The 17086-nt window shown below is 42.8% G+C and overlaps 1 protein-coding gene across 4 annotated transcripts in view; it reads right to left on the bottom strand.

The window, feature by feature from the left end:
• Window positions 1-14252: 14252 nt before the first annotated feature.
• The window catches only part of STX1A (syntaxin 1A), a 190834-nt gene continuing 188000 nt past the window's right edge, over window positions 14253-17086 (bottom strand). For 3 of the 4 annotated variants that reach the window (XM_056558631.1, XM_056558632.1, XM_056558630.1), the window contains 2 exons: window positions 16531-16641; window positions 14253-15362 (listed from right to left, as the gene is read on the bottom strand). In XM_056558631.1, the coding sequence (XP_056414606.1) occupies window positions 15285-15362; window positions 16531-16641 (189 nt within the window). In that variant the 3' untranslated portion in view covers window positions 14253-15284. The remainder of the gene's footprint in view (window positions 15363-16530; window positions 16642-17086) is intronic. The other variant, XR_008888975.1, reaches the window with a different exon arrangement.

The following is a 17086-nucleotide window of genomic DNA, read 5'->3' as shown; positions in this document are numbered from 1 at the left end:
TTTTTTTTTTTTTTTTTTTTTTACACAATATGGTCAAACATAAAGAAAATGATTGCTGTAAATATTCCAACCACTAGATGGCGCTGTAGTGTATCTAGAGTTCATGTCTGAGTACTCTTATTCTAGGCCCAGTCCTATGTTTTCTATTCAAAGGGGAGTTTTCCATAAACATTACTTTACTTTCAACTATGAATGTAAACAATAAACTGTTGTATTAGCAGAATGTTATCAAATTATTTCATATCGTATTACAATTGTTGCAGTTTGAAAGAGTTCATAGGCTACACCAGACTTACAAAAAGGTTCATTGAAAAAAAATGGTTTCTGAGGACTCCCTAAGGGTACGTTCACACATACAGGATCCTGCGCAGATTTGATGCGTAGGTTTTGTAACTGCAGATTAGAAGCCGCGCTCAGTCCTTTAGTTTACATAGAAATCTGCAGTAGAAAATCCTGTGCATCAAATCCTGTGCATCAAATCTGCCTACGTGTGAACGTACCCTAAAGAGGACTTGTCAGCTATCCAGAAAACCTGAACATGCGGCCTGAAGAACGGTGCACTTGCCTTTCTAGTTATCAGCTGAGGAAATACAGAAATGGGAGGGGTGGGTTGCCGCTCGTTTCCTCAGATGATAACTAGCAATCGCAGTGGGTCTCAAAAGTGAGATCTGGTGCGATCTTCTCTTTTGTGGGCAACATGTAAAAAGTTTTTATGTATGACAGTAACCCTTTAAGTAATCTACATCCTCTGTTGTTTCTTCTGAAAATATGTTAATAAACTAGTACTGGTCATTATCATTCTGTACCAGGAGTAGATGTCCCTACATAGTGTAAAATGGTCAGCAACGATGGGACACTGACAGAATGTCTACAGACCTGCTTCACTAAGTTTAACTCACACGAGTTTAAATGGTCACTCAAGCAACTAACATCGTTTGACATAGTTGTAAATCACTTCTGTTACCAAAAATTAATCCTATACCAGGAAGAAGTGGGCTTAGCTTGTGCTATGTGCAGGAGAGTGAGAGACTGTGTACCTGCAACCTGTGGACCTGTCTGTCTCCTTAAAGGAGTACTCCACTGAAAAACTTTGTTTTTTAAATCAACTGTTGCCAGAAAGTTAAACAGATTTGTTTAAATTTGAATTTGTTTAAATGTGAAGAAATTACTTCTATTAAAAAAAATCTTAATCCTTCCAGTACTTATCAGCTGCTGTTATGATCCACAGGAAGTTCTTTGCTTTTTGAATTTCCTTTCTGCCTGACCACAGTGCTCTCTGCTGACATCTATGTCCATTTTAGGAACTGTCCAGAGTTTTTTTTTTTTTTTTTTTAGGAACCTCTCCTGCTCTGGACAGTTCCTAAAATGGACAGGTGTCAGCAGAGAGCACTGTGGTCAGGCAGAAAGGAAATTCGAAAAGAAATGAACTTCCTGTGGATCATAAAAGCAGCTAAGTACTGGAAGGAAATCTGTTTAACTTTCTGGCACCAGTTGATTTAAAAAAGGATCAGTATCTGCATAAAGAGCACAAAAATCACATAACCACTCTGAAGGGTTAATCTAAGCAAACCATGCAGGTTTTTAAACTCTTTGGAAACAACAAGTATGCTTTAAATGAATTTGGACAAATCGCCATTCCCATGTTACATCCATATATACCCTAGTGTTCACAACTTCTGTGCCACATGAAGGCTGTAAACTAAATGCTCTTTTTACCCCTACCTCTTTTTCTGATACCCATATAATGTGGCTGTCACAAGTTTTCATAGATGTGGATATTGTGCCGAATTCCATTTGTTTGTGTGTGCTTATATTGGTAAGGGAAGCACTTGTACCTATACATTTCCCTATGTGTGCCACTATTTCTCCACAAGGCGGCTCACTCCACCTAAAAAAAAAAGAAATGTTGCACACACTCTTCAAACTGAAATACTAGTTAAAGGGGTACTCCGGTGAAAACCTTTTTTTCTTTTAAATCAACTGGTGCCAGAAAGTTAAACAGATTTGTAAATTACTTCTATTAAAAAAAATCTTAATCCTTCCTGTACTAATTAGCTGCTGAATACTACAGAGGAAACTCTTTTCTTTTTGGAATTCTCTCTGATGACATCACGAGCACAGTGCTCTTTGCTGACTTCATAGTAATAATAATAACCCTTTATTTATTGTTGTCCTTAGTGGGATTTGAGCCACCATGCTGCCCTTAGCATACATCTGCTATGCATGGTTGCTAAAATGGACAGAGATGTCAGCAGAGAGCACTGTGCTTGTGATGTCATCAGTGTTCCAAAAAGATAGGAATTTCCTCTGTAGCATTCAGCAGCTAATAAGTACTGGAAGGATTACGATTTTTTAATAGAAGTAATTTACAAATATGTTTAACTTTCTGGCACCAGTTGATTTAAAAGAAAAAAGGTTTTCACCGGAGTACCCCTTTAAAGAGGTATTCAAGCGGTAAACTATTTTTCTCATATCAACTGGCTCCAGACAGTTTTGTAAATTACTTCTATTAAAAAATCTTAATCCTTCCAGTACTTATCAGCTGCTGTATGCTATAGAGGAAGTTACATTGTTCTATTCAGTCTGACCACAGTGCTCTCTGCTGGCACATTTGTCTGTGTCAGGAACTGTCCAGATTAGGAACAAATCCCCCATAGCAAACCTAGCCTGCTCTGGACAGTTCCTGACATGGACAGAGGTGTCAGCAGACAGCAGTGTGGTCAGACAAAATAGAACAACTCAGCTTCCTCTGTAGTATACAGCAGCTGATAAATGCTGGAAGGATTAAGACTTTTTAATAAAAGTAATTTACAAATCTGTTTAACTTTCTGGCACCAGTTGATTTGACAAAAATTTTTTTTCCATCGGAGTACCCCTTTAAGCTGTGTAAGGGCCCAAAGTCTGCTTATTGAGATGTGGCACATTGTATTGTCTGCAGCAGAAAGATCTGTAATGACTGATACACTTATCCAGCATGTAAACATTGATGGCCATCAATAAGATTGGTGGTCTTATTCCCAGCACCCTTGCTTATCAACTGTTTGAAGGGGCTGTAGTGCACACCGCAGCCTCTTCAGTGTTTACTTGCGCTTGATCTTGCAATTGTACTTTTAGAGCAGATGTGGAATGATCAGCAGTATTATCCCATTAAGTGCAAGTAAACATTGAAAAAGATGCACAATAGTGTTATGACCCTTTTAAAAAGCTGACACACTTGGCACCCCTGCCAATCTAATATGGACCGCCTTTGCAGAGGAAGAACAGCCTAGATAACGCTTTTAGGGTAGGGTCACACGTAACGGATCCGCAGCGTATCTTACGCTGCAGATCCACCAATGACTGACCTCTTTGTGTGCCTCCTGCTCATAGCAGCAATCACCGCTGTTCTGAGCAGACTCACAGGGATCTGCAAGTCGCTATGTGCAGTGTACTTAGAGGGAGCAACCGCGATGTCTGAGTGCACTGTGCATGTGAGCGGCGACCTGCAGGTCCCTGTGTGTCTGCTCGTAGCAGCGGTGGATTGCTGCTACAAGCAGGCACAGCAGGAGGCACATAATGGGGTTTGGTCATCAGCGGATCCATTATGTATGATGCTTCCTCTAAACGTAAAAGTATTTTAATTAGTATTATGCGTTGGTATTTGCATCTCAAATGTAGAAAAGTGCAATTTTTTCCAAATACACCAAAATTCCTGTAAATTCTGGTTGAGAAGTCAGAGGTTGTCCCCCTCGGTATGGCATGGCGGTTACATAGGCCGTGCACTGATATCTATTCAGTTCCCATATTCAATGAATAGAGCAGCAGTGTGCCTGCAAGACCACTGCTTCATTCCAACAGGAGACTAGGGCTCCCATTCCCAAAGCTGCAGGCAGCCCCCATGCAATCGTACATGTATTGCTTATCCTGTGGATATGGGGTAAGTGTTAATTGTTATACAACCTCTTTGGAATGTGTTGTGAGAAATTACCTTTTGTTTACATAAATTTTTTATGAAAATTTTTTTTTTAAAAAGAATTATTACTGATAATTGTTCTAATTTTCCATTTTACTATATACTGTATTATAAAAAATATTCCTCAAATCTTGCAGATTACAGTCTGGCCACTAGGCTGAGACTTCTTCTTCTCTACAGATCCCTTTCCAGCAGTGGCTTCCTTATCATCACAATAGCTGCTGTTTAGAGCTCTGTAGGATGACTTTCTGCACTGGTCTCAGCACATGCCTAGAAAATGCTCCCATTTATGTCAATGATTCATCTCCAGGCATAAAGCATATTCCTAAGTGCTGTTAAAAGAAGCCCAGGCAAGATGGTGGCCCCATAAAAATAAACTATAAAAATAACAATCAAAGAAATAGTAACAGAATAGATTTCAATATCTGGCTGCAATCCAGACCCCCTGCCATCAGAGATCTCTAAAAGTGAGTGGTAAACACACTAAAATGTACTTTTTGGTGTGATAAAGGGTTACTATAGAAACAGCTTTTTTAAATTATCAGTGTTATCCTTAAAGTGTGATTCTTTTTTCCTGCTAGAATTCGTGTGGTATTCAACCTCACTCCCTGTCAGGCCTGTGTATTCACTTGGCCTAAGTGACATTACCTCTCTGATAAGGTCATGTGACGGCAATGTCCATTTGCTGCAGTAGGGTGTTGTTACGGACAAACGTTCTTCTGGATTGCAGAGATCAGGCTGAACGGAATTCACTTAAAGGGGTATTCCAGGCCAAAACTTTTTTTTATATATCAACTGGCTCCGGAAAGTTAAGCAGATATGTAAATTCTATTAAAAAATCGTAATCCTTCCAATAGTTATTAGCTTCTGAAGTTGAGTTGCTGTTTTCTGTCTAACTGCTCTCTGATGACTCACGTCCCGGGAGCTGTGCAGTTCCTATGGGGATATTCTCCCATTATGCACAGCTCCCGGGACGTGACATCATCATTGAGCAGTTAGACAGAAAACTTCAGAAGCTAATAACTATTGGAAGGATTAAGATTTTTTTTAATAGAAGTAATTTACAAATCTGTTTAACTTACCGTAGCCAGTTGAGAGAATATATAGTTTTTTCAAAAAAGACCGAATAAATCAGGCACTGCAGCGTTGCCGACAAAATTGCAGGTGTGGGATAGATGCACATAGGCTATGTATGACAGCCGCATATAGTCTCTATTGGGGGTGCACACTTAAATATGGCAAAGTCCAGGAAATCCAAATAAGAGAGAAAGTGAAATAAGCAGCACTCACCCTGCAGCCGGAAGAAGCGTCTGTGTGACGTGAAACTAGTTGCTGCCCCGTGGTGTGCCCCTGCGTCTGACCGTGGACACAGCCTTTTCCTCCCTGCCATAACATATACTTTTCCCTGTATTGCCGCTACTTGGAATAAAAGAACTGTTCCTGTTTGCACCAGTCTTTGTTGGGTGAGTGCTGCTTATTTCACTTTCTCTCTTATTTGGATATATATAAAAAAAATGTTTTGCCTGGAATACCCCTTTAAGTAATGCTATCCACCCACCTACTGCAGAATAGCCATGCCCCTGGAGACCATGGGACTCATGACATATTGGGGAAGATTTATCAAAACCTGTGAAGAGGAAGAGCGCTGCAGCTGCCCATAGCAACCAATCAGATTCCAGCTTTCACTATGGGCAACTGATCCACTCTTCCTCTTCACAGCTTTCAATAAATGTCCTCAATATTGTCTCTGAAAGCATGGGAATCTGGGAAAAGTCTAAGACAACAGTTAAGTAAAAAAAGACTTGCACTACAGCACTTCCAGGTATGGGTAGGGTTGCCACTAGAGATGAGCGAACTTACAGTAAATTCAATTCGTCACAAACTTCTCGACTCGGCAGTTGATGACTTTTCCTGCATAAATTAGTTCAGCTTTCCGGTGCTCCGGTGGGCTGGAAAAGTTGCCACCTTTCTTGCAGAAAATACCGCCCAGCTCATTTGCATGATTATTCATATATCCGTGACATCACAGCATACACATGTGCGGGGGAAATTTTGTCCTATTCTGACCTCTATAACTTTTTATTTCTCCTTTATATGGGCCTGTATGAGGGCTCATTTTTTGTGTCCCCATCTGCAGTTTTTAACAGTATCATTTTTGATCTCTTTTTTAAATTAAATTCGGGAGTTAGTTACTAACCAGGGCCGGTTTTAGACTGTGGCCCTGGGAAAAATTTAATATGGGCCCCTGAATTGCATGGCCAAAGATTTTCCTGGTTTCCTCTGTTTTGTGATACAGATTACACAGCCCTAGGTTACTGATCATACACCATGTGAATACGGCCTGAGATCCCAATGAGGGGAAAAGCATCTAAGGCCATAATACTAACATATCAGGGTCCATATCTAGGAACTATAGTAAATATTTTCTGTGTTTAGAAGAATGTTCACACGTTCGTAACTAGCAGTAGGTTTCCACCTTGAGTTATGCTACCATGCACTTGTTCGGGCACATGGACAGTCCGAAATAGTGGCAGGTTTGCAGACCTATAAAATGAACGGTAGCGTAACTCGCACCAGTTTTTCTACAGTGGGAAACCGGCTGCTAGGTACGAGCATGTGAATGTACCCTGAAAGAGAACTTCATTAGAAAACATTTTATCCACTATGTCCGGGCTGCCAGAATAAAAATAATAAACTTTAACTTTTCACCGCTCTCCTGGTGCCGCCAATATCGCAGTCACGTCCTCCAGTCCTGGTCGTCTTCTGGCTTTTGGTGCCCGATTAAAATAATATATAATAATGATCCCATACAGTGAACGGTGTATATGGAAAAAGAAAATAACAACCTCAAATTGCTGCTTTTTGGTCACATCATTTATTTCAGAAAATAAAATAAAAAGTGATCAAAAAGTCACAAATACGCAAAAGTGAAACCAATAACAACTACAAATAACAGGGGTCAGTATAGGGTAAGTGTACATACTGATTTTGTTAAGGTAGGATTTTTTTTTTTTTTTTTTAGCCAGTACAATAGAAAAGCTTGTAACCATGGGTATCATTTTAATCATATTGACCTACAGAATAAAGAAAATATGGACTTTTTAATGTAAGGTGTACTGCTAAAAAATTATACCCCCCAAAACCTGCAAAATTGCGGAATTCTTTTTAGTTTCCCCACAAAATAAATTTTTTTGGGGTTCTCTGTACATTTTATGGTAAAATTTGTGATGTCATTACAAAGTATAATTGGTCACACACAAAAAACAAGCCTTATATGGTCTGTGGATGGAAACATAAAAGTTATGACTCTCAGAAGATGAGGAGGAAAAAACAAAAATGCAAAAATATAACCCGGCTGCGTCCTGAGGGGTTAAAATATTAAATCACACCCCCACTCCCCATTTCTAAGGTGTAGCTATACACTGCTATCTATGCCCCCCCCCCCCCCCCCCCACACAATTCTTTCCCCTTACCTTCTACTCTCCTCTCATATGCTTGTTAAACCCATAAACATCATACATACTCTTACTATGTTATCTTCCAAGACCTGGGATGACTCCTATTGGCTTAGAGTCCTGATGATGTTACCAAAAGTCCTAGAAGATCCAAATTAAGTGTGTGCGCTGTCTATGGGCTCTGTGCAGCTTGGACAGCTTTCGGGCTATATTGTCACTAATGTATTCAGGGACGGCTGTACAGCCACTGGCATCGTGGCACAGACCACACACACACAGATATCTCTCTCTCTCTCTCTTTCTCTCTTTCTCTCTCTCTCTTTCTCTCTCCACCACTAATACTAGTATACTTAGCAAGAGGATTGCTGCCAGGGACCGGAGTGGCATATCGGAGGCACCGCGGGAGCACTGGGGGTATGTAAAGGTTTATTTTTTCCATATATAACATAGAATGGGCATGCTTCTAGAAAAATAAAACCCTCCATGCGTAATGACGGGCGATACGGGGGACGGAGCAGCGTGACGTCATTGCTCTGCCCCTCGTGACATCACGGCCCGTCCCCTTAATGCAAGTCTATGGGAGGGGGCGTGACGAGCACCACGCTCCCTCCCATAGACTTGTATTGAAAGGGGCGGGCCGTGACATCACGAGGGGCGGAGCCGTGATGTAACAATGCTCCAACCCCTGTACCGCCCATCATTACGTGCAGAGCGAACTCTCTCTGTGCTGTAATGATAGCGTGGTGCCGCAGCGGGGATCCCAGGGCTCCCCAGCAGCGGGACCGCGGCAATCAGACTAGGGGCGGAATACCCCTTTAAGGACCGACCCATTTTTTACCTCAATGACCGGGCTATTTTTTATTTGACGTGTATCTTTTTAAATGGTAATAACTTTAGAACGCTTTTTCTGAGCAGAGCGATTCTGAGATTTTCTGCCATTCATTTTCCAACTGCTGTAACTTTTTTATTTTTCGTCCGACGCCATTGAGTGAGGGCTTATTTTTTGCGGGATGAGCTGTACTTTTTATTTTTATTGGTATCATTTTTGTGCTATGTGCTACCTTTTGATCTTTTTTATTCCGCTATTTGTACCAAAATTTGCGTATTTTGCGCTTTTTTTAATGTTTTTTTTTACGGCGTTCACCGTGTGGGAAAATTTACATTATTGTTTTATAGTACACGTCATTACGGATGTGGCAATACCTATTATGTATATGTGTTTTTGATCTTTTTTTGTGATATTACAGGGCTTTTATTGGGAAAGGGGCATTTTTTTTTTTTTTTTACACTTCATACTTTTATCGAATAACTTTTTATTTTATTTTTTACAGGTTATACTATGCTGCAATACGTTTGTACTGCAGCACACTATAACCTGATGAGCTGCAGACACTACAGCCTGTGCGATCCAGCCTCATGATCTGACCGCCGCCGTTGGAGAACAGGGGGAGAGCGCTCCCCCTGTCAACACCATAGATGCCGTGATCAGGATTGATCACGGCATCTATGGGGTTAATGCTGCCGGGACCGGCAGCTGCGGCGGGACTCCAGCTGTGATTGACAGCCTGGTCCCGTCGCCGATCTCCTGTGCTGCCCGCGGTAGTGCCGGAGATCACTATGACGTATGCATACGTCCAATTGCGCGAACGTGTCGGATGATTGGACGTATGCATACGTCCTATAGCGGGAAGGGGTTAAGCCCCCTGTGCTCCATATACATCACACCAAGACTATATAACACCACCATGCCATGAGTAAATAACACCACCATTCAGTGATTCAGGTAAAAAGAACTATAGGAATACCAATATTGCCACCATACTGAGACTTGATATACAGTGATCCCTCAACATACGATGGTAATTAGTTCTAAATGAACCATCGTTACTTGAATCCATTGTATGTTGAGGGATCCGTGCAATAATAATATAGAAAGTTATACTCGCGTGTCCCTGACGCTCCAGACTGTCACTGCTCATCACTGCTGCCCTGGTTGTCGCTGTCATCACGTTCCCGGGGTGTCCTCGCTGCTCCGGACTATCACTGCTGCCCTGGATTGTCGCTCTCCATCGTGTCATCACATCCCCGGGGTGTCCCCGTCACTCCAGACTGTCTCCGCTGCCCTGGATCGTCGCTCACCATCGGCGTCATCACCTCGCTGCGCACGCCACCCCTATTGGATGACGGGACGGCGTGCGCAGTGACGTGATGACAACGAAGATGAGCGACGGCCATGCAGCAGAGCCCAAAGAGGACGGTCCGAAGTAGCGGGGACAGGCGAGTCACACTCACCGGAGCACACAAGGCACCTTAACCGGCTATCCGGTGGCAGCTGAAGCAGTCTGCGCTGCAGGATAGCCGTTTATGTGATGGCCCTGACATACAAAAGCATTGTATGTTGATGCTGCCTTCAACATCCGATGACCTCTGAGAGGCCATCGCATGTTGAAATTATCGTATGTCGGGGCCATCGTATGTTGAAATTATCGTATGTCGGGACCATCGTATGTTGAAATTATCGTATGTCGGGGCCATTGTATGTTGGGGGACCACTGTAAATACAATATATCAATATCAGATAGCACATGTTGGCCTGTAGAGTCACCACAATCAGTGCTGGATAAATGAATATATTTCTGATCAGACAAATTCAGAGGCAGAATAATCTTCTCTGTTAGGGTCTATTCACATGTACAGTCTCCTGGGCGTATTAGATGCACAGGATTTGAAAACGCAGATTTTAAGCTGTGTTCAATTAGTTTACATTGAAATCTGCAGCTTCAAATTATGTGGATCAAATATGCTCAGGATGCTGTTAGTATTAATACCCCCTCAGGAGTTGTTTTCTTTTCCCATCTTCTCACTCCACCCCAAACCGCCATGATGACTATAAAACCTCTGAGCATAAAGAAAACAAAATAATACATTTCCACACTGCAATACAGCAAAGGAACCTCCATACCAGAGAGCACCCGTATAAGTCAGCCAGCTGGCACTAACTTGGTAGTGCACTTAATTCTCACAGCCAAGTGGGTAATGCTGAGTCTTTTAATCCCACAGAAGTTAAAGCGCAGCAGAGCCACAGGTTAACTTTTCATTTCAGAGTGTTAAAAGGTATCTCTAGAGTTCTTTTTCACATATGACTATGATGCAGCTCTGTGCATGATACACATTTGTCTAAATATGATTTATTTTCAAATCAGCACCTAAAAAGCCAAACAGTAAGATTTCTTCTGGATGCTTTCAGCTGTATATCGCTGTGCGGTGTAAGAAGAGGTCACTACTGTGTCTCTATAGGACCCATCTCCAGTGATGAGACCCAGCATAATGTAATTCTACGGCACTGGGTCTAGGGCAATATCGTTTTTATAAGATGAGGTAAATGAAAGGCTGGAAGCCACAATTACGGTGCCCATAGTCTGCTCACCTGATCGGGTTGTGTATTAGACACAAACACAATATCAGCATAAATAAAGGTGGGGCAGCTCAGCCGAACAGCATACAGTAAATCCAAAGGAGAGTAGAAAACATTGGGTCATCCAAATCAGGCAGGGAAATGGAGATATCCAAAGCTTTATTTGCCACACACAACGTGTTTCGAGGCATTAGAGCCTCTTCAGCAGATGTACAAGCTTGATGTATAACATGAACAGTGTATAAACATTTATACAGGTATTTTGGCGCCTAATTCATAGGCTCCGCCCACTTGGCGATACATAGAAAGACAGGTATACATCATAAAACAACAAACAGTTGAATATAATTAAAGAAGAATTATGTTAAAATATACATAGCAATAATAATAGGGTATCCCCAGATGGTTAAAAACATAAATAAGAATAAAATCATAGAAACAACAGTGTGTACGGAGCGGGGATAAAGGAGCGCATGAAATCAGTGAAAGAGGCACTGTCATTGTTGAAAACTTTTGATATATTGCAGGATTCATTATAATATTCCATTTCACAATATACAACTGTTAAAAAAAATGTAAATTTTCATCTGAAATAAAAGCGCAAAATAGCCGCCACTAGGGTCTGCTTGTCTTTTAGCCAGACAGACTAGTCTAGATTTTGCAACATCCTGGATACTGGCCGTAAAGCATGCCAGTATCCAGTATAGGCGATCCCTGCAGTATCATATAGAGTGTATGTGCGGGCACGCACTGCCTGTGAATGAGCACAGGGAACGCACACACACAGGCACACGGAAAACACCCACGGGCCCTACTTGAATTTTCGTCTAAATCTCCCCCCCCCCCCCCTTCCCCTGGGACACACCAAGGTTAGTTTCATAGTAATTGAGCCCCTGTAGAGCAGCAGTGAGCGAGGCCTTACCTTTCATGCTATTAGGTGCGGAGGAGTCTGCAGCCGAGCTCTGTGCTGTCTGCCCCTTGTGCTGCAGCAGCATAGAGCTCTGTACTAGAGGGCTGCATTGGGATTGTGCCCCTCCTATGTCTCCTCACCCTGCCATCGCCGCCCCCCTTGCCATTTTGTGGACCCCAGGTAGCCTGCCCTGGAGGATTGTGACTGTACTTGTACTGCTTGTGCTGCAGCCCCGGCCCCGGCTGGGTCTGTAAGTGTCTGCATCTCAACAATCCTCCAAGCCAGGGCCTCTGCACATGGGGCTAAGTGCGCTGCAGAGCTTTGCACCCTAGTGTCTTCCACAGACCCTAGGGTGCAATGCTCTGCAATCTGCTCATACCCCTTATTGTGTATAGCAGTGTATGTGTATGTACATTCCTATACAAGAGTGGATATTTACAGAGCATTGCACCCTAGTCTGTACTACCGACAAGGGTGCAATGCTCTGCACATACCCATACCTGTATAGGAATGTACATACACCCAGAAAGTAAAGGGTTACAGAGTAGAGAGGAGTGATTGGCTGACTGCCCAGGCTTGCTGGAGACTCAGAGCAGATGAGTCATCACTGAGAGGGAGACAGATAGACACGCCCCCTCCAGCCAGCAAAATGAAAAAGTAACTCAGCAGCAGATAAATGCTTTTATCTCTGGATATATAGTTCATAGACACATAAAAATTATATGCACAATATCAGGATTAGGTACTGAGTAACATATGACTTGTTTTTGAGTGAATATATAAGGTAGTATGGTTGGGCAACCATACTACCTTATATAGTCCCTCAATATCGTAGCTGCCCTTACATGTGCTTTCCATTCATATGCCCCCAGCTTGCCCATTCTTAAATATCACACTCCCCTCCTGGTCCGTTTTTTCTTGTATCCAGTTGATTTAGATTTCTTTACTCTATACTGTAATCGCTAATCACCTATTACCTATTTTGGTCCAAAATTATTCTGCTTGTTCCACTCTATTGCCACCATTACAAGCTTGTTGCAACCTTTTACTGTGTGCTGCCCGCACTGCACGGCTTACTAATCATCACTACCATCTTGTGCAGTTAGCGCATGCGCACTACATCCCGCTCCGGTCCTCTGACCGGAGAGAGCACATCTTTCACTGATTTGAGCGCATGCACTCCTTTATCCCTGCTCCGTACACACTGTTGTTTCTATGATTTTATTCTTATGTTTTTTTAACCATCTGGGGATACCCTATTATTATTGCTATGTATATTTTAACATAATTCTTCTTTATTTACTCTTATTCAACTGTTTGTTGTTTTATGATGTATACCTGTCTTTTTATGTAACACCCAGTGGGTGGAGCCTAAGAATTGGGTGCCAAAATACCTCTATAAATGTTTCTACGCTGTCCATGTTATACATCAAGCCTCTACATCTGATGAAGAGGCTCTAACACCTCGAAACGCGTTGTGTGGCAAATAATGCTTTGGATATCTCCATTTCCCTGTCTTTGATTGGTGGTTTGCGCTGATGACCTGATACAGCCTGTGGCTCAGCAGCTACCCCAGACGAAAGCTACAACTCCCAGCATGTTGGACTATATAGTAGTATATAGTATAGGTCAGTGTTTCCCAACCAGGGGTGGCTCCAGCTGTTGCAAAACTACAAGTCCCATCATGCCCGGACAGCCAACGGCTGTCCCGGCATGCTAGGAGTTGTAGTTTTGTAACAGCTGGAGGAGCTCTGGTTGGGAAACACTGGTATAATATATGGTGCAACATTCCTTAAGCTGGAGGATTGGTTGGATAAATACTGCCCATAGCATGGTATTTTTTATATAAAAGTACTGACAGGGTGGCCAAAATACCAGCTGTGCCTGTAAAATACCGGCCAGGTGGCAACCCTAGGTGTGGGCCCTGTGCATGAAAATGGGACAATGTGAAGTATATTACACAGTATTATAACATGGCATCATGGGCTCAATGTCTGAAAACAATCCTGGAATACCCATTGAGGGTCTATTCTCACGCACAGTATTCTGCTCATGTTTGATACGCAGGATTTTATGCTGCAGATTTTTTATTTAAACTAAATGAGCTTCAAATGCTGCGCATCAATTCTGCTCAGGATACTGAACATGTGAATACACCCTTAAAGCTCTACAACCTTTTTCCTTGATTTCTGCATGGAGAATCAGTACTCTCTTAAAGGGGTAGTCTGGCGAAAAACAACTTCTCCCCTATCCACAGGCCCCCCCGACTCCATTCATTTCTAATGGAGCATCGTAGTCTCTTCGGCACGCTAATAGAGAATGAATGGAGTGCGTGCCGTCTGTAGCACACGCTCTTCCCAGAGAGCCGGGGAGCAGGGCAGGGTATTGTGGGGGCCCCAGTGGCCGGACCCCCGCAATCAGACACTTATCTCCTATCCTGTGGAGAGAGGATAAGTTGTTTTTTGCCGGACCCCCTTCAGGTTCATTAACAATTGGAACAATAAATCAGGAGACGTTGAATGTCCCGAAACTCACGTCATTTATTAAATGCCACAGGTGGGCTGCAGACAAAATACACCAGGAAGATATAACACCAAATATAAAAACTCTCCTCACAAAGCATGCTGGTGATTAATCCCTTCAGAGTTGGGAAAATACAGAGACTCTCCTAGCTCTAAAAAGGGGTTAACTCCCGACTGGCACGAGCCGTAAGGCACCTCAGGGCTTGGTTTACCATCGCGAACTCAACTGGATGGTTCTGCCCCGCCCCACCGTGACATCTCCACAGCTTCCAGTACACAGGAGTCTCCTCACACATAGATTCATCTGCATATGTGGTTCAGAGAGACATATACACACACAGGTGGACACCTTGCTCACACAATTTACAAAAGGAAATGTATGCACATGATACAAAAAAATGGGATTGTGCCGCTCTCCTGGAGAGGTGTTGAAAAAGGGCGAGGATCACACAAAACATATTCCAACCTTAAAATGTTTACCCAAACACTGAACCCCTGTCATGCAAAGGGGAGGCCAACATGGTCTGTCCCAGCGCGCTGTCCCAAGTTATTTTTTGTTCAGAGGGGGAGGAATGTGGTGGAAAAAAATTGGTTCTGCTTGGCACTTTGGCCCAACACTGGTGTCTAGTTGGCTGTGGTAGAGACAGATCCTTCTCCAACCCAAAAGGCATCTGGTGGGCACGGGGACAGAATATAAAGGCAGCGCAATAACCCTATATTGATCCCTAAAAGCACCAAGCCGGGTCCACCATTGCTGGAGAATGCTCTTCTTGGAGGGAGGAAGCACGGGAATTGCTTTGCATCCAATTCCAAGTCAGTGGTCTGGCTTTTTTAAAACCCCTTCCTCCCCCTCCCGCAGTAAACAGTCTGTCCCTGGGTACGTGCGCTGGGTTACACACAGGGTAGTCATGCAGAGGGGCTCTCCTCTTGGGAAGCGTGTTTTCGCTGTCACTTCCCAAACTTCAATAGCGGCTTGCACTGTTTACCGCATATTCCCTGCTATGTCCAGAACATGCAATTTGTGGCTCCTCTATCCAAATATTCCTCCAAACGTTGATGCAATGACAATCCCAAGCACCACACAGCAGATAATGATCATGATCTTCTTCTACAGGAAACAAGATATTAGGTGTCACCATAAGTTTCTAAAGGGTTTAGTAAGCTTAATTATCTTTAATACAAAGAAAAAATGCTGAAATGGTTTATCTACTTTATGTACATTGGTATTATGCTATGAATTGTGTTACCACAAATTGGTATCTGAGCAAAAAAGGATGGGCACCACTGTTTTAAATCATGCATTGTCATGACAAAATCTAGGCTATGTTCACACCCCAGAATGTCTGCACGAAAAATCTCTGTGTGGAGGAACGCACAGGAATGCACCGTCTCAGATGGCAGTGTAGTCCGTGCGAAGTCTGCAGAAAGAATGGACAGGTTATGTTATGCCGGCGCACACAGAGATTTTTCGTGCGGACATTCCGCAGACTGCGGGTGCCGGCAAAACATGGCGGCACTAGGAACGCACGGGAATGCATTCCATGCGGAGTCCGCAGAAAGAATGGACAGGTTCATTCTTTCTGCGTATACGGAAATTGGAATTTCCAAGCCAGAAACATCTGGTGAGGAAATTACGCTATGTGCACAGTGCATCAGAATCCCATTGAATACAATGGGACACTGCAGCTGCGGACTCTCTGTACAGAATTCCAATGTGGTATTCCGAATGGAAATTCCAAGGTGTGAACATACCCTAAGGGTTCTATGTTGATCAAAGTTTGGCTTAGAAATTGTGTTATATCTATTGGATCCATCGTATGACAGGACACCACTAGTGCCTGACGGACCCTGCTAACCTATAATAATGTCCACTGGGCTCTAGCAGTGTTCATAATTTTGATGGAAAACAGCTTTACTTGTAATGCTACTTTTTCTGTCAAATATGGTGGAATCTATCTATGACAGATGTTGGAGAAAATAGCTGGGTTACTGGTTACTGAGTTAAGATAGTTCTCAGGTCTCAGTAATGACTTTGCTGGTATCCTATAGCTGAGTGCAACTACCATATTAACCAAGCAGGAGTGGTTGGTGGAGCAGACAGGTAGATCTCATATTGGGCTCCCTGACTTCAGAATGGTGTTTTCACTCTTTTCCTGAGAACACAACTTAGAAAGTACTGGATGCAAGGATTGGGCAGGAAACGAAATCTTTACCCTTTGTAAAGAAAAGTCTAGCTATGACTGTAGCCAAGAGTGTGTAAAAGAGAAGATCCTTACCCTTCTGGCTTTACTTTGGTACTTGACGGCTTTTTTGGTGTCAGACACGGCTCTTTCCACATAATCCACAGAATGTTCCACATTATACTCAATGCGGTCAATCATCTCTCCCTGATGGTGTGTAGAAAGAAGGGGCAAGGAAAAGGAGAAACAGAAGAGGCCAAAAAGAAGGAGCCAGAGAAGTTTGGAAGACATCAAGAGAGAGAAAGTAACACAGAAAAGTTGGAAAAATACATAAAAAGCGACATACGAGATCAGACACGTGCGAGTGGCCATAGCCATGTTCATGGCAGAGAGTAAGCATGCATTATTTAGTGCGAGTATGAAATTCATATCGAAGACATGGTTTACAGAGAACAAGGCAAGGACCGAGCATGGAGAAAGTAGAAGATTTAAAGCACAATCCAGGCAGAGAAGCAGAGACAAGAAGGTCACGCAAACATTCAAATGACCAACAGAGTTGGATATGAAAGACACAATGTAGAAAAGATGTGAGAAAGAGTACATAGAAGACATGTCCAGGATATAGAAGAAGACCATAGCAAGAAGATAGAGA

The sequence above is a fragment of the Hyla sarda genome, chromosome 2 (assembly GCF_029499605.1).
Source record: "Hyla sarda isolate aHylSar1 chromosome 2, aHylSar1.hap1, whole genome shotgun sequence".
Classification (NCBI taxonomy): Eukaryota; Metazoa; Chordata; class Amphibia; order Anura; family Hylidae; genus Hyla; species Hyla sarda.
Note: the sequence above shows the minus strand (reverse complement) of the source record. Positions and strands in the feature narration are given on the sequence as shown.